The following is a 23,976-nucleotide window of genomic DNA, read 5'->3' as shown; positions in this document are numbered from 1 at the left end:
TGTGACTTTCTTAATGACTTAAGAAAATAAATAAGACCATTACTGCATCAAAAGTAATCAACAAACTATAGACTATGAAAACTGGTCATATTGCCAAATAATATAATGACGACGAGCCAACAGATCTGCTATTTTCACAATAGTTATCTGTGGAACAGAGTCAAGCTAAATGTAATGCCTCAACTCCTACAATTCCAAGTGCCTGTCAGGGTGCAGGCCAGGGGGGGGGTCGATCCTCAGTTCAAAATTAAAATATGATGAGCTTGAGAACCACTGGTCTACTCAACCAAACCTGCTCCACTGCAACAGGTTCAGACAAGCTCTGGAAGAACCAACAAAACAAAGACACTACATGTTTATTTCAAAAAGAAAAATGAATCTCGATTTATTGGAGTTCAAGTTGTTGTTTTTCACATTAGCATCAAATTATTACCTTTTTTTTTTTAGAAGCAGCTATAGTGCTCCGCTCTATCGGTGGTGAGTTATTGTTCTTCATTGCACAATGCCCAGCTTTAGTGAGACGTCAACCGTGATTGGTCCCTGGTTAATAATACTAATAAAATTACAAAGTGGAGCAGTAGAAACGAACGCCCCTGAAAACACCACCCAAATAGTCTTCATTACAGTCAATACAGGCAGAACGAGTGGATCTCTCAATCACACAAAGTGGTGGTCCCCGGATACCACCTCGGGGTCTTTTAGAGGTCGGGGGGAGGGGGGGGTATGTGGTGGTATGTGGTCGAGCAGAAACCGCTTATGCCCATTTTCCAAGTTTGGTAAAATTGACGCCCTATACTTGATCATACTACAGTGTCACACAAAAGCATCAGGCAGGTATACTGTATATACAGTAGCAGATCTGCACGTTTTAGGGCTTGTATAGATCTGCTACTTTTGATTTGCTTTTCATTTTAATCCTGAACAGAAATACGTTTTGGACAAAATGAGGTTTCCACCCGACGCCGGAGACGAAATTATACAGTAGCATAAAAATCGGTTTTACAACCCTTTAACCCCATTTTATACATCGAAAAAGGGCGATCTACAAGCTCCTCACAACATGCTGTGATGTGATATGTCCATATGTTGTAGGCTTATAGATCTGCCACTGTAAAAATAAAAGAAATGTGATTTAACTAAATACAAATCATGTACGTTGGTCCCAAAATATTTTCAGATGGGGGGGGGGGGGGGGGGTCTGCAGGTATGTAAATTAAAAACGTATTCATTTGGTGTGCATTGAACATAAAAACATTTGGGAGCCACTGGGTGTTGTAGCAGTGAGGAGGATGAGATGAGATGAGAGCCGTTTCCATTGTGACATTTCATTTACAGTTCCCGTTCTACCACCAACACTTGCCTGGCCTTTTCACAACCGTTGTTGGAAAAGTCGTCAATTTATGGGCAGAGAGATGTAGCACTAAAAAAAAAAAAACGAACTGCCGCAGCGCTGGAGAGAGATGTCACCAGATGGCTGCGTGAATGCCGAACGGAGAACAACAAATTGATACCACATTTCCTCTATTGCGATAGACATCACATAATAAACCCGAGCAAAGCCCCTGGGCTTGTTTCTCTGTCTCTGGGTCCAATCCTTTTATAAGTCCTTCCTTGGATGAGGTTACAGCAATAAATAGCCAGCTGCACGGAGCTGTATACAACTAGCCATCATGAAAATCTGTCAACTTACATGGACTGAATTGAGGGGACTCTCCATCTTGTTGGTCTCTCTCTCTCTCTCTCTCTCTCTCTCGCTCAAACACGTTTTGACAAAATATCCCCCGTTTTATTTTAGCCTACACCACTGGTAAGTAATACATTTTTGGGGGGCCCAGGTGATTAGCTTACAGGAGTAGTTCACACCCCCCCCCCCCCCCCCCCCAAAAAATAAAAACATCACTTATTTTCTATCAATTACACACCCCATGAAGCCTTGAATTAATGGAAATGTTTCGGTTTTTGTCGCATTCCTGAGTCAACACTTTGATGATTCTTTAGACTCGCCTACCAGAGACGGTATAGGCGGTCATCAAATTATTGGCTTAAGGAATGAAGATATGATTTGGGGGGGGGGGGCCTGAACAGTGTGAGAATCCTTGTAGTAACCTACTACACCATCATTATTAAATGGCTCTGGATATTCCTATTAGCACCGCGGTTACGAAACACTGATTAAATCATAGCTCGACTTAACCACCTAAGCCCTATCTATATGTACAGTACACAATCGCATGAAGAATGGCTGATCTACAATCTCACAATGCATCTAAAGATCGGCGTTATGTTGAAATGTTTTAAAATATCCACCTACAATGACAACCCCAAAACTGGGATGCAATGCAATAAATCATTCAAGTCTTTTTTTTTCTGAACCCAGACAGATAAAGCATTATTAAAAAAAAAAAAAACGTAGTTATAGATAAAGTTCTACTCAGACACGTTGTGAGAGTATATCATCACCACAGAGGTCGGGCCGATCAGAGGCATGACAGTCAGGGAACGAACAGAAGTGAATTGGGACAGACTTTAACCCATTTAGGCCCGACATCGGAATAAAATGAAAAAATCTTCTAAATCATGGCAGTTTTCTGAAATACCTATGTTTCAGTGGTGCTCAATATTCCATGTCAAGGACCCCCAGAATTATCTGTATTTGTCCGCGGACCCCCCCCCCCCCATCTGAAAATATGTTGTTCCAGGGACGCAACAATTTGAGTAAAAACGTTCGCTCTGAAAGAATATATTTTCAAAGATTTGCGGCACATTTCCAAGATAAAAAAAAAAAAAAAAAACAGACCTACAAGCTCGTGGCGCTCCACTCGGTGGCACGCTATGAGCTTGTAGATCTGTCTATTTTTCAATAGCTAAATTATAACATAATGTTTTAAAACACCAAAAGGGGTTCCCGACCTAAAAATGGGTTAAAAGAAGTACAGTCAGACTAAAACAAACATTTTTGGCTCCTTGATTCAAGTCACCTTCTTCAGGAGGAATGAGTTTTGAAATTGTTACCTTTGAACATTTAAAAGTTCCATCTCAGTCTTTTGCCTGCAGAGGAAATCCTTTGAGAGCAGGGGTCATGCATATTACATTTTCTCTCCCTCGTCTTCAAGGTCGACGGCTGTCTGCCTTCCCCTCTGCCCAATACAAAAATGTCTTTTTGGCCCACCGACAAGACTGGAAATGGAAATGTTCTGTGGTGGCCTCTGAATGCTTAATGTATAGCCCATCAAATGGCAGGGGTCACGTGCTGAAAATAGCTGACCTACAAGCTCACAATGCGGCGCAGATGTGATGCATTGTGAGCTTGTAGATCCGCTGTTTTCAGCGACTTCCGTCGTCGAACGACACAAAAGGATAAGACAGGCTTGACCTGTGCAGTCTGTGGGTTAAAACAGAGAGTGAGCTTCTGTTGTTTCAGTCGAGGTCAATCGTAGGTCAATTCCGTTCCAGCGCTGGCAAATCCCGATTTGTTGACATTACCTTTTTTCTTTCTTCATTTTTCTTGTTTTAACAGTCACAGCCGGGGTCTAGTAGAACATTCATGTTCAGTCCACATCACATGGGAGGGATGGAGGCATGTGTGTGTGTGTGTGTGTGTCCAAAGACCGCATTCCAGTAGGCAGGGGGTTGTTGGCCTACATTTCGATTTGTTTTTATCCACTCAATGAGACGAGCCATGGTCTCAAGCCTAAGCCTAACGTGTGCGCCGTTGTGCACGCTGTGTCGCGCGGCGCTGAAAATAGATGACCGTCGCATCCGTGTGACACGTCAGAAGTCAGCCTCTAAACACGATTCTACTCTAGTTTATCGTTTATTGAATACGTTCAGTCCCGTCGCAGACGAGACACAGTTTACACAGTGTACACAGTTACGAAGTGAGGGACTTTCGCCCTAGAAGACCTCGTCGGAGGGGAGGCGCCGTCTCAAGCAAACTTGAGCCACGACAAGAGAGACACCACCGAGCGAAGCCAAAGCGAGCGAGTTGCCGCGTCGAACGTTTGCGAAGTTCGCTTGAGCCGACCGACTCAGTCATGGTGGCTGAGTAGTGGGGCAGACCCTCCCTTCGTGGGGGGAAAAAGAAAACGGGGTGTGCGTCACAGACGGACGGAGGAGGACGTCGTTATAGTGAGGCGTTCAGGGCAGGCCAGGAGAGACTCTCCCTCCTCCACCCAGAGGAGGTCCAGGCGGGCGTTCAGGCCAGGAGAGACTCTCCCTCCTCCACCCAGAGGAGGTCCAGGCGGGCGTTCAGGCCAGGAGAGACTCTCCCTCCTCCACCCAGAGGAGGTCCAGGGCGTCGGCCTGCCGCTGCTCCCGCTGGTGGATCCTCCGCAGGCGCAGGATGTACAGCAGGATGGCCAGCAGCACCACCAGGATGCACAGCGACAGCACGTGGTGGTTGTACACGAAGGAGGAGCGCAGCCAGCTGGAGCTCTGGTCCTTCCGGAAGGTCTCCTGCTGGAGGTCCCTGGAGAGGAGAGGAGAGGAGAGGAGAGGAGAGGAGAGGAGAGGAGAGGAGAGGAGAGGAGAGGAGAGGAGAGGAGAGGTGGGAGTTATTCTCTTGAAGCAGCGCAGGTGCTGCTCCTTTTGACTTGTTTTATAATTCAAGGACCCTCGGCTTGGTGTATGTATGGGTTCAAGCATGTTAAAATCTCATTCTAAAACTTGCTGGCAGTCAATGAACGGAGGCCAGTACTGGTGTAAGGTGTTCACACCTCCTGTTGTGCTGCCTATTTTCGGTGCATGCTTATTGCTTTCATAGAACACATGATGACCAAATGACAGAAATCAGTCGCGGCGACTGAGAACTCCATTCCATGCAAGTCCCACAGGTGGAATAATTCCCACAGGTGGAATAATTTCCAAAGCGACCTACAAGCTAGGTCTCCGACCTACAGCCGCTAGGTTGTCGACTTACAGCGGAGGGTCGCCGACATAGGAGACAAGTCACGACCTATAGACGAATCCAGGAACGGGTCTCATGGTCTCAGCTTACGTATTTCCTGTAGACGGACTCGACGTAGCTGCGGGGTTTAAACCCTCACCAGGCGCACCTCTTCCACTACAGTGAACGGCAGAGTGACTGATGTTAGTCTGCCTCAAACGTTACTCTTTTACTTGCTTTTTACTAACACTAACATTACAAAGATGCCCAGAACATCGAGATGAACTTATGTAGTTTAGTATTTTATACCTCATACTAAGCCTTTAAAGTATGAGGTATGAGACCCGTTCCTGGATTCGTCTATAGGGGACAGGTCGGAAGTCACGACCTATAGGGGACAGGTCGGCGACCCGGTCGGGAGTCAGTCAGAGGCAGATTTCGTCGTCATCGTCTCTCCAAAGTTCTTTCCGCATTGTTGGGACCGAGTCACCGGACTCCGACGTACCTGAGAGGCAGGAATCGGGTCTTGAAGAGGATGGCTCCCAGGGTCCACTGGACCTCCTTGTCGTACACCAGCTGGGCCGTCTGCAGACTGCGGTAGTCCTTGGGGAAACGGAAGCCCGAGTGCAGGACCTCGTACATCCAGGCTGACTTGAAGCACTGGTACCTGGAAGTACGGAAAGGATGAGCCAAACGCTTCAGGAGTATACAGGGGGGAAAATTATAACCATTCAAGCCTGACGTTGAAATTTTAAATAAATGTTTTCTAAATCATGACAATTTTCAGAAAGATTTGAGGCACATTTTAACGATTAAAAAAAATAGCAGACCTACAAGTTCATAGCGCGCCACTCGGTGGCGCGCTATGAGCTTGTAGATCGGCTATTTTTCAATAGCTAAAGCATAACATAATGCTAACACCAAAAGGGGTTCCCGCCCAAAATGGGTTAAATGGCAGGTAGCAATACTGTCATCAAAGTTGGTGTTGTGACGTTATATATTACTTGCATGAGAGGGGGAGAGGTGTTTGAACAGACAGTTTGAGGGTTTAATTGAGTTAAGAGGTTTTGTCCGAAGCACTTTTTTTTTTACGGTACTTCTCATTGGTTCAATATCGTTTTAATCAACACACAGACGTAAAGGGTGTTCAATAGGCAATAGCACTGATTTATGCAAAGAAATCAAAAACCTCAAAAACGGAGTTAGGTGGTTTGCAACACAATTATCAATTTGGGGGTGCTTGGCACGACAGAATTTGAGAACTACTGATTTAGAAGACATTTGTAGAACGGACTTATTTGTGGGCACCTTAGAGCACGTCTCTCCAGGGCTTATGTCTCAGCCAGGTGCATGCCATTTCCCAATCAATCGCATGCCTTGCCCACCTGGCTGGGCAGATGCTTTTTACCACAGCACGGGCCAAGAACAATGTCCAAGAAAGCTGTTTGTATGCTCACTTGTGGATCAGTAACTATGCGCAAACTGAAATTCGAGCTGTGGACAATGTATTCTTCAAGAAAGGTCCCAAGGTGCGTTAGTAGCTTTTATTGACTTTTGCGAAGGTCTGGATCAAGCCAACGCATTCAACCTCAACGACATTGTCCAAGTCACCCGACAGGACAAAGCTCTACAACAGCTCATACTGTAAGACTAACTGTCTTACCAACATGATCTACAACAGCTCTTACTGTAAGTTAGTTAGCCAACATCTACAACGTTCCAAACGGCTTATAGTCTGTTCTCTGGGGATCCAACGCTGGCCATTTCTGTTTAAATGAGGTAACTGCCAGTAATTCATGCAAACAAGGACATTAAGTCTCACACAACCAGAATTAACACCAGACAGTGCAGAATCAGAACATGCAATATTTGAGTGATATTTAGTGATCGTAGCGAACTTGCAACACTAGAACGCATCGCTGACCACTCTTGCCCCGACTACACAAGCTAATGCGTTTCTACGCGGGTAGAAAAAAAAAACCTTGAAACACAATTAAACTCTTGACATGAGCACAAAAGCCACATTTTCACAGGAATGTGCCTTGCTTGTCTTTCCGTCCGTGCCTTTTTCCCCTCCATATTGTACTTTCTATCCACACTGGAGGCCCTACAAAAAAAACTATACATTTCACCACATTCTGCTATGTTGCCACAGCTGTATTATAAGTGCATGCGACCCATAATAATAATAATTAATAATAATAATTTGAAACAAAAGACAAGCTTTTTTGGTTAAATGTAAATTGTCGTGCACAAAAGGGTTACTTTTCAAGATTCAAAAACAAATCTACAGGCTTAAAGTGCATTCCTTCGTGCTGCGTGTCGAGCTTGTGGATCTGCTACTTTTGATGCTTTTCTGCGACGCTGTACTATGATCAAGTAGTAATTTACTGTACTATTTACTGTACTATGATCAAGTAGTAATTTACTGTACTATTTACTGTACTATGATCAAGCAGTAATTTACTGTACTATGATCAAGCAGTAATTTACTGTACTATTTACTGTACTATGATCAAGCAGTAATTTACTGTACTATTTACTGTACTGATCAAGCAGTAATTTACTGTACTATGATCAAGTAGTAATTTACTGTACTATGATCAAGCAGTAATTTACTGTACTATTTACTGTACTGATCAAGCAGTAATTTACTGTACTATGATCAAGTAGTAATTTACTGTACTATTTACTGTACTATGATCAAGTAGTAATTGACTGTACTATTTACTGTACTATGATCAAGTAGTAATTTACTGTACTATTTACTGTACTATGATCAAGTAGTAATTTACTGTACTATGATCAAGTAGTAATTTACTGTACTATTTACTGTACTATGATCAAGTAGTAATTGACTGTACTATTTACTGTACTATGATCAAGTAGTAATTGACTGTACTATGATCAAGTAGTAATTTACTGTACTATTTACTGTACTATGATCAAGTAGTAATTGACTGTACTATTTACTGTACTATGATCAAGTAGTAATTGACTGTACTATTTACTGTACTATGATCAAGTAGTCATTTACTGTACTATGATCAAGTAGTAATTTACTGTACTATTTACTGTACTATGATCAAGTAGTAATTTACTGTACTATTTACTGTACTATGATCAAGTAGTAATTTACTGTACTATGATCAAGTAGTAATTTACTGTACTATTTACTGTACTATGATCAAGTAGTAATTGACTGTACTATTTACTGTACTATGATCAAGTAGTAATTGACTGTACTATGATCAAGTAGTAATTTACTGTACTATTTACTGTACTATGATCAAGTAGTAATTGACTGTACTATTTACTGTACTATGATCAAGTAGTAATTGACTGTACTATTTACTGTACTATGATCAAGTAGTAATTTACTGTACTATTTACTGTACTATGATCAAGTAGTAATTTACTGTACTATTTACTGTACTATGATCAAGTAGTAATTTACTGTACCATTTACTGTACTACGATCAAGTAGTAATTGACTGTACTATTTACTGTACTATGATCAAGTAGTAATTTACTGTACTATTCACTGTACTATGATCAAGCAGTAATTTACTGTACTATTTACTGTACTATGATCAAGCAGTCATTTACTGTACTATGATCAAGTAGTAATTTACAAAAAGAGTATGCAACTGGAGATGGGAGGTTTCTGCCCGTCAGCAACGATATAAAACAAAAACAAATACATAACTAAAATGGGATTGCTATGTGTACTGAAATGTACAGCAATTTGGCTGAATTTATAGTGGACAGATGATTGGATTAGAGTCTAATCCCATCATTAGTCCACTATAAATAGGGTGTCATAAGTCTAATCATTGGACTCATGATGACACCCTGGATGAGACGAACTTACTTCAGTCTGTTGACGTCTGCCTGCTGGGAGAACAGCCTGCTGTCCAGGCGCTGCTTCAGTTTAGGCCACTGGGTGGCGCAGTACTCCTACAGACAGACGGACAGACAGACAGAGACAGACAGACAGACAGACAGACAGACAGACACACTGTTAGGACTTAATGTCTTAAAAAAACACAAAAAGTTATAATGCACAAGATGGGGACGCCAGCCAGTTTGAAAGTGTTTAATGTACTCGACCAAGCACGGAATAAATCACGGTGATCTTGAAGTGTGATGATCGTGATTTGTTTAATATATTTGTTGTATGCAGCCAGAGGGTATAAAGCAAAAAACCAACAGACTGAAAGTTGTTGTTAGGCTAAGTCCCCGACTGTGATTTGTGATACAGCGTGAACTATAGCGCCGTTTCCTAAACAGTTGTTAGCACATTATTTAACATATGTTGCGGTTATCAGTGGTGCTCAAACTCATTCTATTCTTCTTTCTTTCTAAATTCTATGATGAATTCCTGTTCTGTTCTTTAGCTACATAGACGTGTCTATTTGTATGTCTCTAAATGTTTTGATGAATTGAACAATGTGGACCCTGTTGTAAACAAGTGTAATGCTTAATTGGGTCATCCACTCACAGTTAACAGTCTTTGTATTGAGTTTGTGCTTGAAATGTACTGTAATTCTGCAAACTGTTAATACATATTTCAATCAATCAATTTCATGTCCAGGACGCCCCAAAATGATATAACGGCTCGTTAATCCAAATTACCTTGGCATAGCGCGAGTACTTTCCGCTGTCGTACTGTCCTCCTATCCTCAGCACGTCTTCCATGCAGTAGTAGAACTCGGAGAAGCCATAGAACTCACTGTTGCTGAAGTCAATGGGGGCCTGGAGACCAAACGAACCACACAGGGAATGAGGCCCATATCCATATACAGGTAGGTATGTAATGATTCATCGTACATCGATTAAACTCGATTCAAACTGGTGACAATTTGAAAAAACGTTTATCGATTAATAAAGTAAAGACGAGAATAACGCAGGATCTGTGTAAGGAAATTGATTTTCAGTCATTTGCTACTATATTGAAGAGGATAAGAGAGAACGCAATATTGTAAGAACAAATGTATAATAATAATAATAGAAGAAAATACTGGTTTTGTGTGACAGAAATAATGTAAAAAAATGGTCAGAAAAAATAATCACACCCGTGTGAACTGAGTGGTGCAACTCCCCTCTCTCTCTCTCCCCCCCCTCCTCTCTCTCTCTCTCTCTCTCATTAGCAGGCAACAGTGCAGCACTGTCTCTTTCTCTCTCTTCTTCTGCCACAACAGCGCCCCTACTGGTACTCAGTCATACTGGTGCTCATTAACGTCACATAGGTGAACACGGACATTGCTGTTCCTTGGAGTGGTTGCACCACTCAATAATTGTGTGTTTTTAAAAAAACGTATCGTGAACCTTCCAGTATCGTTGTGTGGTTTTTAAATACTTCTTGGAACAGAAGGTCCTACTCTACCTGGTAGACGCCTCTCGGGGACATGGTTCCGTTGTGGAGGCCCAGGAAGGGACGTACGGCGCCCTGACACTGTGCCCAGTCCCCCTGGCCCCTCAGGTACACCGTGTGACCGCCACGGACCACCGTGTCCGACAGCTCCGCGGGGAGGCACGGGTCCATGAAGGGTTTATCTTCACTCAGGCCAGTCTGAACCGTCAGCAACCTGCAGAAGGGAAGAACAATCCAACGTAAGTGGGTGACAATATTATGATCACACGAAAAGATGAAATTACTGTGAGAGGGAGGATGACTGATTTAAGCAATCACACCTGGCCTGAGTCAAACTAGAACTGGACTCAGAGCTGGGTGTGGCTGCGCACCTGTTGTGCATCATGGACTTGATCACGGCACAACAGGATAAATCAGTCACCTCCACAAACACTCAGGAGAGAGCCTCTGTCCGGACAGTGGAGAGCCATCTGCTCTCCTGGGTAAACCAATATTGTGAAGTTGTGATGCTTTCAAATGGTTATATGCCCTGGCTTAAGAGGAATAAAACAGCCTACTTGAGAACAACTGCCTGTGTCGTGTCCTTCCGTACCCTGGGTAGTGACCCACTTGGTCACAACCTACTGTAGGTTCCATCCTGGAGGCAAATCGGTGATAAAATGGCCAGCAACGTAATCAAAAAAGCACTAGCGTGTGGTTTTCTCGATGTGCCTTTATCAGCTACGGTTTCAGAGTAAGCCATTAATGAAAAGTGAAACTTGGTTTATATGTAGGATACAAAGCCTATTTTTATTCCATGGTGGGCAGCGACATTGGATACTGTACTGCTGTAAATATATATACAGTATATATATATATATACGTTGTATAAATCCCACAGGATAAAGTTGCAGTCAATATTGTGGCTCTGGGCTCAGCTCAGCTGTCACTAGCGTCTCGCATGTCGCACACTGCACTGTGGTGACCCCATGCATTCCCCAATGAATCACTCGTAGAACTAATTAAAGGTTATAGCTATCCAATCTGAAAAGATCACTTGTCACTTGTCCCTCCCTGACATTTTAGCCTACTTTTTTTTTTTTTGCGACGAAATTGTCAATATATTTAGTTTCAGTCATCATAGCTAGCAGGTTTTTTTTTCGTTTTTCGCCAGTGAAAAAAGCTAAGTCGACTGACATTTTTCGTCATAGTTGTGGTCGACGGAATCCACAGTGACGTGTGCGTATACCTGTTCTTGGCCATTGTGTTGTTGACCAGCATGTCTTCGTAGCGCTGCCGGGCCATGTTGCCACCGAAGCCCAGGAAGGTGGTGACGTAGACGCGGTACACGTGCTGCGTGCGCTCCACGTCGCAACCCAGGTTGAAGTCCGCCAGCAGGCTCTTCCCTGCCGCCTCCTGGAACACACACACACACACACACACACACACACACACAAGCGCGCACTCTTAACGCAGAGCAACTTACAGTAAGCAAGAACAACACGGTAATACATGCATAGAAATGGTCATCAAAGATAATAAGTGAACAAATGAGTCCAACAGCAAAATATCCGTACTAATAGCTAACGTATAAATAGATAAGTGGTTAAAATGATTGTGTTGTTACGTTAACTACTTTTGCTGGGGGAACCCCTGGACCCCCGCCCCCCCCCGCCCACACACACACACACACACTTGACATGGTTAGTCTCACCTCATCTGGTGAACTGAAGGTGACAGCACTGGGCACCTCATAGGCTATCTGCAGCGAAGCCCCTCCCATATCCATGATGCCCACCGTACGCCGTCGGCTGATTGGCTGCTGGTTCTGTGACCCTGTCGTCACCTCAACCATGGCGTCTTCTGCTGAAGGGAATGGAGGAAGATTATTTCATTGTTCTCTTTTTTTTCGGTTGCACATTAAATAACTCCAAATGCTTATTTTCTTTGCACATGCAGCGTGTGTGTGTGCGTGTGTGTGTACGTGTGTGTGTGTGTGTGTGTGTGTGTGTGTGTGTGTGTGTGTGTGTGTGTGTGTGTGTGTTCACAAGAACATAAATGCTGTCACAGATTAACGATCATCCTGCATCAGATTTGGACAGTTTACCCCCAAAAAAATGATATATTTTCTATCAATTAGACCTCAGATCATGAACGGGGTCACCAACAGTCCAACATGTCCGTACGCGGACAAATACGTCCGTGGCAAAGACTTGGTCATGTCCGTCACATTTTTATTTTATTTCGTTTTACACGCCGTTATAATGAATGTTCTTATAAAACCCACTTTAATACTGAATGTCAAGTAAGTCTCCAGGTTTTCTTCAGACTATGTATGACAATTATTTACAATCACACTAATGGCACATTAACCCATTCTGACCGGGCACCCATTTTGGTGTTGGCATCATGTTATGCTTTAGCTATTGAAAAATAGCAGATCTACAAGCTCATATCGCGCCACCGAGTGGCGCGATACGAGCTTGTAGGTGTGCTATTTTTTTTTAATTCGAAGAACGACTGACATTTTTAGAATCTGATCTCAGGTCAGAATGGGTTAATCAGACCAGTGTGTGTCCCGTGGAAACCTCGTATGAATCTGATCTCAGGTCAGAATGGGTTAAGAGTCCACTAGTGGTCTAGTCCTCGTGGTTCTCAAATGTTTTATTTGCAAAGACCCGGGTCCATTTGGTTCCATTCGAACACTATAACTCTTCTCAGAGCTACTGACCTGTTATGGTCATTCAGGGGCTATTTATTCATGTGTTTCTGGAAATATTCTTTTGTCCACTCATTTTGTATGTCTGTGACAAAAATGGAATGTTGACAAAAATGTCCAAAATGACCCCTGATCATGAAGCCTTGAATTCATGGTTTCCATGAATTGATTTAGTTTTGGTTACATTTTTGCTTATATGATGCACAAAATGAAGGATGCCAGGTTGAACGCGATTAAACCATTGCACACTCACCCTCATCAGCATGGTCAAATCTGCCCAGCACAAAGTTAATGCCAATCCATGCATACACTCCTGAGGTAGAAAAAGGCAGCAGTATTAAGATAGCTGCCTAGCGCACACATTCAGGTAGGCCAATATTAGTGGAGACAACACACAAGTGAATGCTCATTTGTAAACTGATACATTTATCTATTTCTGTAATAAATAAATTCTTCATGTGTGACTAAAGGACACTTGATCAAATTTGCCCATTGCTCAACATTAAAACCAACTTACTCAAAGCAATGTGAGCATTCAATGATAATATCCAAGTAATCCCACATAGAAACTCACCTTCCTGTTTGCCAGATATGACCTCGGCATGCGACTGTGAGAACAAGAAATTAAACTCAAGGGGAACATCGGTGACCAGGTCCTCCAGGATTGCAGTCTGTTGGCTAATAACACACAGTACAGGTATACGTCACTCTAACGTGTAACGCATTGACATTTTGATTCAATGATCACCTATAATGATTGGGACACATCGGCTGCGTAATTGCAGATACCGATCTCGTCAAAGAATATCTAATGATGATGGCTGATGTATCAGCCAAACGGATATAATCGTTTGGCTCTACTAAAAACTAGTGATGCACCGAATATTCGGCCGCAGAAAATATTCGGCAGAAAATGGCTAAAAATGCATTTTCGGCCTATTCGGTTTCAGCCCGAATAGGCAGAAAATATATCACCGAATACTAGTGTATGCAATGAATGCATTCAAGAGAGCCGAATAAACGTTTTTTATGGACCCATAATAATAGTGATTATTTTTCAAGTAAAGTTTTTCCATAACCATTTATTTAGCCATAAATCAGGTAGCTTTAAGGTACGGCCATGACAGCAATGGTAGGAAAAAAGATATATAATATTAATCATATTCGGATATTTTGTATTCGGCCAACTGTTTCCTATATTCGGTATTCGGTTTCGGCCAAGAATTTCGGTGCATCCCTACTAAAAACCTACAGTAGCACTCAGTACATGCACGCACACACACACACACACTACATCTAAAACCGTACTTCTCTGGCAGCAGCCTCATGCCTGCGGTGCAGAGAATGTAGAGGGGGGTCTCCTTGTGCTTGGCCCTGGGGACGTGTGCTGCTGCAAAGCGGAGGAGTGGCTGCAGGTAGTCACTGGCTTTGGTTGGCGTTTGGCCCAAGGTGGAGATACCTGAGAGCATGAGGATGATGACAACACAACGCTGGGTAAGACCAAGGGGCCAGCTATAGGCACTCCAATGTTGAAACGCTGGGTGGTAAGAGGAAGGACTGCAGGCGGACCCGTGGATTCATGACGAGAAAACCCCCCGTGCAGCTGAGCTTTAACATTGAGCGCTCGGTTGCACTTCCGCAGTTGACATCCAAATTTTGGAGGTCAAATGCGGAAATGCGCCCAAAAAAAAAGGCGGAAATAGACACCTTCCACTGACATGAATAGCGGACGGGGCGGAGCTTCGCGCCAGTTCAGTCTCTATCCTTTTAATACTCTATGGGTAAGACCCAGTGCTGACTGAGAGGTGATTTGTTTTTCTGGTATAAAAATCTAATCGTTTAACTTTCACCCACTTGGTCCTGAGCTGGTTCCTTGGGGCCTATATGAAGGAACAGTAAAACAAATAATTCTGTCTTTTATAATGAAAAAGATGCATATCTTTGCACAGATTTTAAGAACACACACCAGCTACAACAGGTGTCATAATACAATTACTCTTGTGTGTAAGAAGCTTATGAAAGAAACAGGCAATTTGTTAGTTATCAGAGCTAATTACAGTATGTTACAGATAAACAGCACAGGGTATAGCTGTAGTACCTACTGTAATACATACCGGTAGTTTTTTAGTAAATACAAATTTTTTATAATTTCCATTTAGCTCCACGTCCTCTCTATTCTTTATCCACTGGCACATGTAAACCGAATTAAATCATAAATCATAAAAAAAAGGATGGCATTTTAGTAAACACGGCCCCTTTTATACCGCACCCGTTAACAATTCAAATGAATACGTGAATATGTATTGTGCAGCATGAAAGTCTGCTTTTTTCCATGTTCTTAAAAATAAATCTTAACCCATTCTGACCGGGCACCCATTTTGGTGTTGGCATCATGTTATGCTTTAGCTATTGAAAAATAGCAGATCTACAAGCTCATATCGCGCCACCGAGTGGCGCGATACGAGCTTGTAGGTCTGCTATTTTTGAAAAATTCGAAGAACGACTGACATTTTTAGAATCAGATCTCAGGTCAGAATGGGTTAATCAGACCAGTGTGTGTCCCGTGGAAACCTCGTATGAATCTGATCTCAGGTCAGAATGGGTTAATAATTATGGCAGCTGTTCAAATGTGCCAGAGGGGGCCTAGCCACCCTCGTGAAAAGAACACAACATAACACATAATAATGTTCTGTGCTGGGGCCAATCCGCGTGTGCCCTTCTAGGCACATACTGAGCCGACTGAACAATCTAATCTGAGTTGTGGGACTAAGATAAAAAACAGCACCTGGTATGAACGGTAACAAGAAGAGTCAAGACTCGCCCCGTTTCTGTTTTCCTCCCAGAATGTTCCCCAGTGAGGGGGGGGGGAGAGGCTGGACAGCAGACGGCTGGACTTTGAATTTCTCTAACTATAAACTTTCATGACAGCAGACAGCCCAAGTACAAATATAATTTATGAAAAGCTACTACATTGAAGTCTGTTCACAGAAGTTGTTGTAGGCTATGTGGGGATTATCTGACGAGGTACCATTTGCGTGTGCAAAACCTTACATATACTAAATAATACTAAATTGTTTATAGGGTCAATATAAGTAAAATCTACACCAAACCTCTTTGACGAAAATAGCCAATCTACAAGCTCAGAACTCCTCGTAGTCCAAGGCCTTGCAGTGGTGGGAAAAGTACTAAAATGCTTTACTTAAGTATCAATACGGCAATGTAGAAATACTGCAGAATTCAAAATTGAGTTGAGTAAAAGTACAAAAGTATTATTTGGTATCAAAATGTACAAAAAAGTATCAAAAGTAGAAAGTATTCATTATGTACAATGTTCCATTTCACAAGTTGAATAAACAAATGAATAAATTGTATATATTTTTCTTTTGAAAATAGCAGATCTACAAGCTTACAATGCTTCACATCGCAACGCATTAGCTTGTATATCGGCTATTTTCATATATATATATATATATATATATATATATATATATATGTATATACTGTAGGGCTGAAGTGGTTAATGTATGTTTTGAAATGATAATCAAAATTTACAAAGAAACTTTGTAGATCAACAAATACAGCATATAACTAGAAAAAATACCCCTCGGAGCACAGGTTCCCACCAGGGCACGTCAGGTTGTGGCCTCCTGGTAGCGCTATAATAGGCCAATGTGAAAAGGGTGCCATTTCTTCTTACGCCTTGGATGGCAATGGTCCATATGCAGACCACCTTACCATATAAGTTAATGGCAGGGTGCTAACAAGGTGCAACTTCCCATTGGCAGCCCATTCATCCAAACAGAAAAGTCCTGTCTGATTGTATTACACAACGTCAAACTCACCAACATTGCAGGTGTACGAAAAGCTTGAATTATTCTCTTTCTATCCTCAAAGTGTTTGTTTCATAAAACTCCACTGTAGACATGTTATGAGTTACTTTCTGTCCTTGCAGGTGATTCTTTTTCTAAGTGTTGCAGTTTGGAAGTGCTCGTTAGATATCACTCAACTTCCCTGCGTACCACCTGTTTTGAATTTGCACATAATGCAGGAATTTGCACTGAAAATGAGTGATGGCAAGATGGCCGATGTCAATTGGATGATTTGAGGAATTTTGTTCCAAAAATGTGTTTTGCTAAAATCCGCCAATGTGATAAGGGTGGGATATATTCCTCAGCCTAGTAGGAAAGTCAGTGAAAGATTTCACATTAATTGCACGCTGCGTTCATGATTTGAGGCTTTTGAATCTGGAGGAGGAATATCAAAAAATATGTTTTTCAAAAGTCGGCCTCCTGTTGGCACTATAAGAAAAGAGGTTCATCGTTGGCATCCAGGGAGTGTGAGTGGGTAGCTGAGATTAGCTGTACACAGACGGACGGACAGACACACACCAACAGACACACACACACGGACGGATGGACACACGCACACGGACGGTGTGCAAAACATACTCTCTCCTATGCCTTCGGCCTGGTGGAGACCAAAAATAAACAAGGCTATTACTTTACAACATAAGGACAGCTGGTTACATTAAATATATTTGCACCAACTCTTTTCAGAACCAGGACATTCAACGTTGCCAAATCTTATCAAACCACATGTTGGAGTTCTCAGGCGGTCCTTGACACCATTTACTTTAGTGTCCAGTACACTAAACTAAACCTTCCACTGGGTACAATGACGTGTCCAGAGTTCACGTACGAGGAGGTAGAATATAAAAGGCGGCTGCACGATATCAATAGTGACTCTCTGTTTCAGGATGAAGGTCTGTGGGGCTTTGCTTGTTTTACTGTTCCGTCTGGCCGGGGCCAGGGCTCAGGGAGAGAACGGACTGGTCAACCAGAGACAGAGCAATGTTGAACCAGGTACCCTCTTACAACCTGACTACTGGGCAGCGCTGATGGAGGTGAGAGATATGGTGGTGGTGCAGCAAGAGAAGATGAGGAACATGGAGGAAGACGCAAAAAAGCAGAGAATGTTCATGAGGGTAATGGCTGCTAAATTGAGTGCTAGCGAGGGCCACGTGAAAGACCTCCAAACCAGACTCGGCACCAGCGAAAGCCATGTTGTGGACCTCCAAACCAGACTCGGCACCAGCGAAAGCCATGTTTTAGACCTCCAAACCAGAATGAGTACCGGTGAGGCCCAGATCAAAGACTTGAAGGATGAACGTGAAGCCCATCTTGCCCAGTTGTCCACCATAGAAACCAGGCTGACTGCTGCTGAAAGCCAAGTGCAGGAACTGTGGAACAAACCAAAAGTGGCCTTCTCTGCTGGTTTGACCGATTCTCAACAAGTCGGACCGTATGCTTCTGAAACTACGCTGGTCTACCAGAAGGTCTTCACCAACATCGGCGACTCGTACGATTCATCTACAGGCGTCTTCTCTGCGCCCGTAAAAGGGGTCTATCACTTCACATTTTCTGCAACTGGTGTGTGGCCATCAGAGTATGTGTGCAACTACATGTATAAAAATGAGCAGAAGCTCTTGTATAACTGTGCATACAATAGTGGAGGTCAAGAACAGGTATCTAATGGAAGAATCATAGAGCTGGAGAAGGGGGACAGAGTTTACATGCGTTTACATGGAGGGCACAGGCTCTTTGATGACTTTAACAACCACAGCATGTTCAATGGTGTTCTGCTCTATTCTATGTAACAAGCTACTGGTACTACTGTATGATTTTGATGAATTGAGCACATAAGGGCACCAATGAAAACAAACTACTAATAAAGTATTAAATCAATGCCATTACTTTGTGTTCTGGTCTATTCAATGTAACAGGCTACTGGTACCATTACTTTAAAGCAGTGGTTCTCAAAGTGGGGTTCGGGGGCTTGAATAGTTTCCAGGGGTTCCCCAGCAACATTTAACCTTATTTAATAGTATATCTATAGCATATCTACAAACTCACAATGCATCACAACCCATTTTGTGACCTTATAGATGTATTATCTTGAATAATTAAGAAATTAATAATATTTTTGAAACATGTTAACAATACGAATCTGCTCTTATGTGGTCCATGGCACAAAGCTCTTTTCAGATTCAGGCTTCTACAGCTAAAATACATACATTTTGGAATGAACGTTTTTGAGAACAACTAGTTTAAATTGCTCCACTACTACTAGTAAATTAACTTGGTTACTTTACATCATTGAGGCGGTGTTTGTAGATCGTCTATTTTTGGCTAAAGTGCTCAGAGTAGGGATGATTCAAGTTCAAGTGGTTAATGTAAAAATAATATATACTGTATATATAAAATTTGGCGGCCCCCTGTAGTAACTATGACAGTACGTTTTAACAGCGGAGCGACAGCCAGACGAATCTTCCGGAAGTGCATTATTTGTCTATGGGGACCCGGCGACTACCGGCGACAGCTGATGAAAACGTTTGAAATCTTTTGGAAAATGGTAAAACGTATTGTGAAAGGTTTGCGAACGTTTCCACCTAGTATAGTGACGTACCCAAAATAGAGACGCCAGGTGGAATGCGTTTAATCCAAAACGATAATAATCAAAAGGATCACGGGGCTCATGAGGAACACAAACATTACATATTTCCATGCTTTTGGTTTATGTTCCGTTCACACACACACTACATTCTGAGCTGATATTGGCCACGGGCCAACATCAGTCAATCGCATGTGAGGACTCCTCAACAACAAAAAAAAAAACATACAACCCTCTGCTGCCCATAATCTCGACATTATGTAAGCCAGTGATAAGAAAATAACCACACCACCGCAAGGAGCAGCGTCGTAGAGCACCACCACCTGAAGTATGGGTATTTTCCCTCGGGTCCAGTCAGTGATGCCGGCCTCCTGGAGGTCTCCAAGACCAGGCTCCCAACCTGGTGGCGACAGGGTCTTCTCTGTGGGTGGCCCCTCCCTCTGGAATGCACTCCCCAAACAGAGACAGAGACACCCCCTCCCTCCCTACCTTCAAAACCCACCTCTCTAGAATCGCCTTTCCAAGCTTATCTTTTGCTTATCTGAGTTTCTTTCCCCCCAATGAAGTAGTTTTCTTCTCTCCCCTGGCCCCAACACACATGTAAAGCGTCTTTGAGGTCTTAGTAGATGAATATCTGGAATGTACTGTATAGCACTTTTCTACAGTATGTGTATACAGACTACAGAGGAACATTTTCTATACCCATTTCCAAGAAGACAAATATCAACCTTTCTCACAAATTACAATACATATCCTGGGAAATGTAGACTCTTCATCTCATTGATTTACAAGATCCCCAGATCTTTATCAGGGATAAATGGCTCTGGTTTCTGTATGGTGAACAACAAGGACAAGTTACATAAATTTAACCAATGTGTGTGGGTTGCTTAGGAAAAACATACTGTATTTCAAATGTGAAAAAAATAAGTGTTTCACTTTAAGTGTTAATTCTTCCATTCCAGTGATCACTATGTTTATTACTTTGACCCAAACGGCATACACCAACACCGCTAGAGGCAAACATTTGTAAAGCCCAGTCCATGGGACCCCCAGAAAGGTCCACACTCCACAGATGGGTCCATTATCAATAATCTGCCATTTTGGGATGCAAAACGCACCCCATTAGCATCACTGATAGTGTGAGCTGGCCGGGACACACCCTCCCGTCTCCTACTTAAAGATGGAGTGCCACAATTTTTCCAGTTTTTCAGGTGTCTATGAGGTGACAGTACTTCATTAGACACCCTGGAGTTGTTTTTAGTGTATGTGCAATGGTGTATTGACTTTGTATTTAGGGTTTCTTCCTGGAGGCTGAACCCTTGACAGTCAAATGGGACAATGAAGTAAACAGTAATATAGTGACACCACACTATCAGTTCAGGTGGATCACCACCCATCACCACCCACCAGGCAAACCAGGCATACAAACCAGCATATGAACTGGTGGGCGTGTCCACATAAAAGCATGATTTTAACAAATACTGGACTTCCCCCCTTATATTGTAATAATACCTGATGATCATGTTTTAGGGTGGAAACAAATGGTGGCACTCCATCTTTAAGCCTGATTTGTGTGTCTGTGTTGCAACTTGCATGCGTCATGAATATGACGTGTTGTGAGCTTGTATAGATCTGCTATTTACTGAGCACGACAGACAACCAAGTATAACTGAGCTCTTCACTCACCAGGTTTGATCTTCTTGACCACAGGTCGGCGGTCGTGGTCCTTCATCTGCTTGATGTCCAGCAGAGTGTGGGGGTTCCCGTTGTGGGGGGGCCAGAAGTAAACGAACACCCTGGAGCCACTGCTGCCACAGTCCACCACCACGCCGTAGTTCAGAGACGGGTTGAAGACATCAGTGGCCTCCATGGTCTCGGCTATGGACAGGTATCTGTGGAGGAAGGAAGGAAGGAAGGAAGGAAGGGACCACGAATGGGGAAGAATAATTAAGTTTGAGTTAATCATTCTGGCTTTGCAAATACAATGATATGATACAAAATTAGATAACAAGAATGGGGAAGAACCATTTATTTGAGATGATCATTCTGGCTGGCAGTACAATGATACAAGTTTGATAACAATTCACCTGAACTCATTTAAGTTATTTAATTGTTGATTAGATATAACGCAACAGACATGCTCACATGTAGTGATGTGCCGTTCAATCTACCGGTATTCTACATTAGATCGGCTATTATTAATAGCTTCTCTATCTCCTTCTGTTCTCCAAACTTAACCACCGTCTTAAACCCTATACTTGGTTGATCAGAGTCCCCCACACAAGTGAAGTTTCTTAGTTTCTGTAGATTGGCTATATTTTCAGCGAACGTTTTCCCCACCAGAACACGGATGGAATGGATGCCGGGGTCCGTTCAAGTCACTTTAGTGGTTATTATTTATAAGCTGGCTCACTTGTTGATGCGGCCCCCAGCGCGGTGGTGGTGGTGGTGATGGTTTGGGCCCAGGAGCTGGTTCTCGTAGAGGCCCAGCAGCAGCAGGGTCATGCAGGTCAGCAGCAGCAGCAGGAGCAGCCTCTGCCTGGGGACACAGCCACAGTACCAGGAGGCCGGCACACAGGACAGGCTGATCCTGTGTGTGGAGGAGAGAGGAGACAGAGGAGCATGAGCAAACAATATAACAAAATGCACTATGGATAATGGACGTCATTCAATTACGACAATGGAATTAGAAACATGTATCCGTCATGGCCGCTATACTATACTCTCGTTGTTGCCTCCTACAAATTTCAAAAGCTCCCGTCGTCATGACAGTCTGGACTCTGGAGCAAACGGAAGCTCTGAAAATGAGCCAAGGATTTGACACCCTCCTCCTCGCCATTTCCGTTTCGTTTACTTTATACGGTCGTGCAAATTTGTCCTGATATGAATCAAAATAGTCTGACGGCTCCCGTTCCCATCTTTTGTGTAGTTCCTATATATCCTCTATATAGCATACGGAGAATGGGAGATACTCTATACTTGCTACGCGAGACTACCAATATACCAATACAAACTAAGGTTGCATTAAGTAACATGGAGTTCTTCAGACCATAGCTACCAAAGACATCTGGCAAAGGGTGTTGTGATGTATTAGTACACAATATAACATTTGATTGTGATGCCGATGCATAAATAAGACACTTTCTACTCTAATTTAATTTCACATATTGAGGGAAACCAGTAACAAACTGAACATGTTCTGTATGGGCATCTCTGTTGCCAGGATAATTTATACTCTCGTGACAACACATTGTGAATTGTCCAACAAATGTATGCATTGTGCACAACTGCACACCAAAAAAGAAAACAGAAAACAGTACAAGACAGTCATATTTCCATACAACACATTGTGAAATCAATGTGCTTTGACAAGGAACGACGTCATGTAACAGGTGTTATCACACTTTGATAATTAACTTCCATAGTGCACTAGACTAGACTGCTGCATGCATCTATAAAGATAAAGCCTACTAATAACAGTGTTATGTAATAACTAACAGTGGTAAAATAGGCTAAAAGCTATTCCTAAAAAAATATATTAGTGAAGTATCATATTCCTAACAACAGTGGTTCTCAAAGTGGGGGTTCTCCAGGGGGGTCCCCAGTGAAATGATGGTGATGAAATTGATGGTAACCAAATGGACCCTTAATAATATGGCATAGAAATCATCGGCTACATGATTTTACATGATTTTTCATGTAGCCAAAGTCACAACGTGTCGTAATGTGATGCGTTGTGAGGCTCACAGATCACAGATCTAAGCTCAAAACATAAATTTTAATATTTTTTATGGGGGTCCCCCTCCCTGGCATAAAACATAATTCAGATGTGCTTCCACGAGCAAATACCACTGCCTTACATGCAATATTACCTTGCCATATGTTATAGAGTGGAATACAATACTGTGCACGGTTGTTCAGTCATGGTGGGGTTTCTTCTGTTGCGCTACATGGGAGGAGAGGAGAAAAGGAAAACACAGGTCCATGTCATGATATTGATTTGCAATCAATATAAACAGACGACAACAAACAAGACACACAAGCAAGCTACAGTTGTTATGTAATTTTTAACAAGTCGCCACCACATACCATCTGTCAGAATGAAATCAGCACATTTAGCCTGTTAGCTTTTAGGACGGCATGTATTTTTCTTTGCCAGAGAATAGATTATAAGCTTACAATTAGGCTACCATGTTACAACTTACATATACATGATAAAGTGTAGAGTTTTAGCTAGCAACACCAATACCGGCTTCCCGGGGCGGGCCATTATTCCATTGGTTACTTCCATATGGTTGAAATGTAACGATGTGTGTGATGATCATTTACTTACTGTGCGTTTCCTGTTCCAAGACTTGTTGAATTGGTGGACGTTGTAAATGTGTTATTATTTGTTTAGTGCAAAATGTAAAAAACTGCTTCCTCGGATTACTACAGAGGAAGCAGCCAGCCAGGCAGGCGAGATCATTTTGAGACGTTGAGACAGATGGGAAATGACAACACGACGTATTTAAATCCACCACACTACGTATATCCGGGTGGAGCTTGTTGTTTTTATAAGCCACG

General features: G+C 42.6%; 1 protein-coding gene across 3 annotated transcripts; it reads right to left on the bottom strand.

Annotated features, from left to right (window-relative positions):
- Positions 1-365: 365 nt before the first annotated feature.
- Positions 366-23,881, bottom strand: LOC308313341 (ectonucleoside triphosphate diphosphohydrolase 7-like). 3 transcript variants are annotated; one of them, XM_080760430.1, is made up of 14 exons: positions 23,744-23,881; positions 23,283-23,356; positions 21,824-22,000; positions 21,097-21,302; positions 14,269-14,419; positions 13,535-13,638; positions 13,214-13,273; positions 11,956-12,107; positions 11,491-11,657; positions 10,275-10,476; positions 9,524-9,643; positions 8,760-8,845; positions 5,391-5,552; positions 366-4,468 (listed from the first exon to the last, which is right to left on the bottom strand). In XM_080760430.1, exons 2-14 carry the CDS (start codon positions 23,288-23,290, stop codon positions 4,249-4,251), a joined length of 1,815 nt encoding a protein of 604 aa, XP_080616556.1. In that variant the 5' UTR covers positions 23,291-23,356; positions 23,744-23,881; the 3' UTR covers positions 366-4,248. The 3 variants fall into 3 exon arrangements, with proteins under 3 accessions (XP_080616556.1, XP_080616557.1, XP_080616558.1); XM_080760431.1 differs by having other exon boundaries at positions 11,956-12,104; XM_080760432.1 differs by lacking the exon at positions 13,214-13,273.
- Between the last annotated feature and the right edge of the window lie 95 nt (positions 23,882-23,976).

The sequence above is a fragment of the Protomyctophum bolini genome (genome assembly GCF_963924005.1).
Source record: "Protomyctophum bolini genome assembly, chromosome: 3".
Classification (NCBI taxonomy): domain Eukaryota; kingdom Metazoa; phylum Chordata; class Actinopteri; order Myctophiformes; family Myctophidae; genus Protomyctophum; species Protomyctophum bolini.
The sequence above is the reverse complement of the archived record's forward strand: the minus strand, read 5'-3'. Positions and strand labels throughout refer to the sequence as shown.

Bases quoted from the DNA above. Each gene is read 5' to 3' on its own strand.
- LOC308313341 (XM_080760430.1), bottom strand. The intron at 11,658-11,955 runs GTGAGACTAACC...TGTGTGTTCCAG, and splicing joins CCTTCAGTTCACCAGATGAG to GAGGCGGCAGGGAAGAGCCT. The intron at 9,644-10,274 runs GTAGAGTAGGAC...TTTGGTCTCCAG, and splicing joins CCCCGAGAGGCGTCTACCAG to GCCCCCATTGACTTCAGCAA.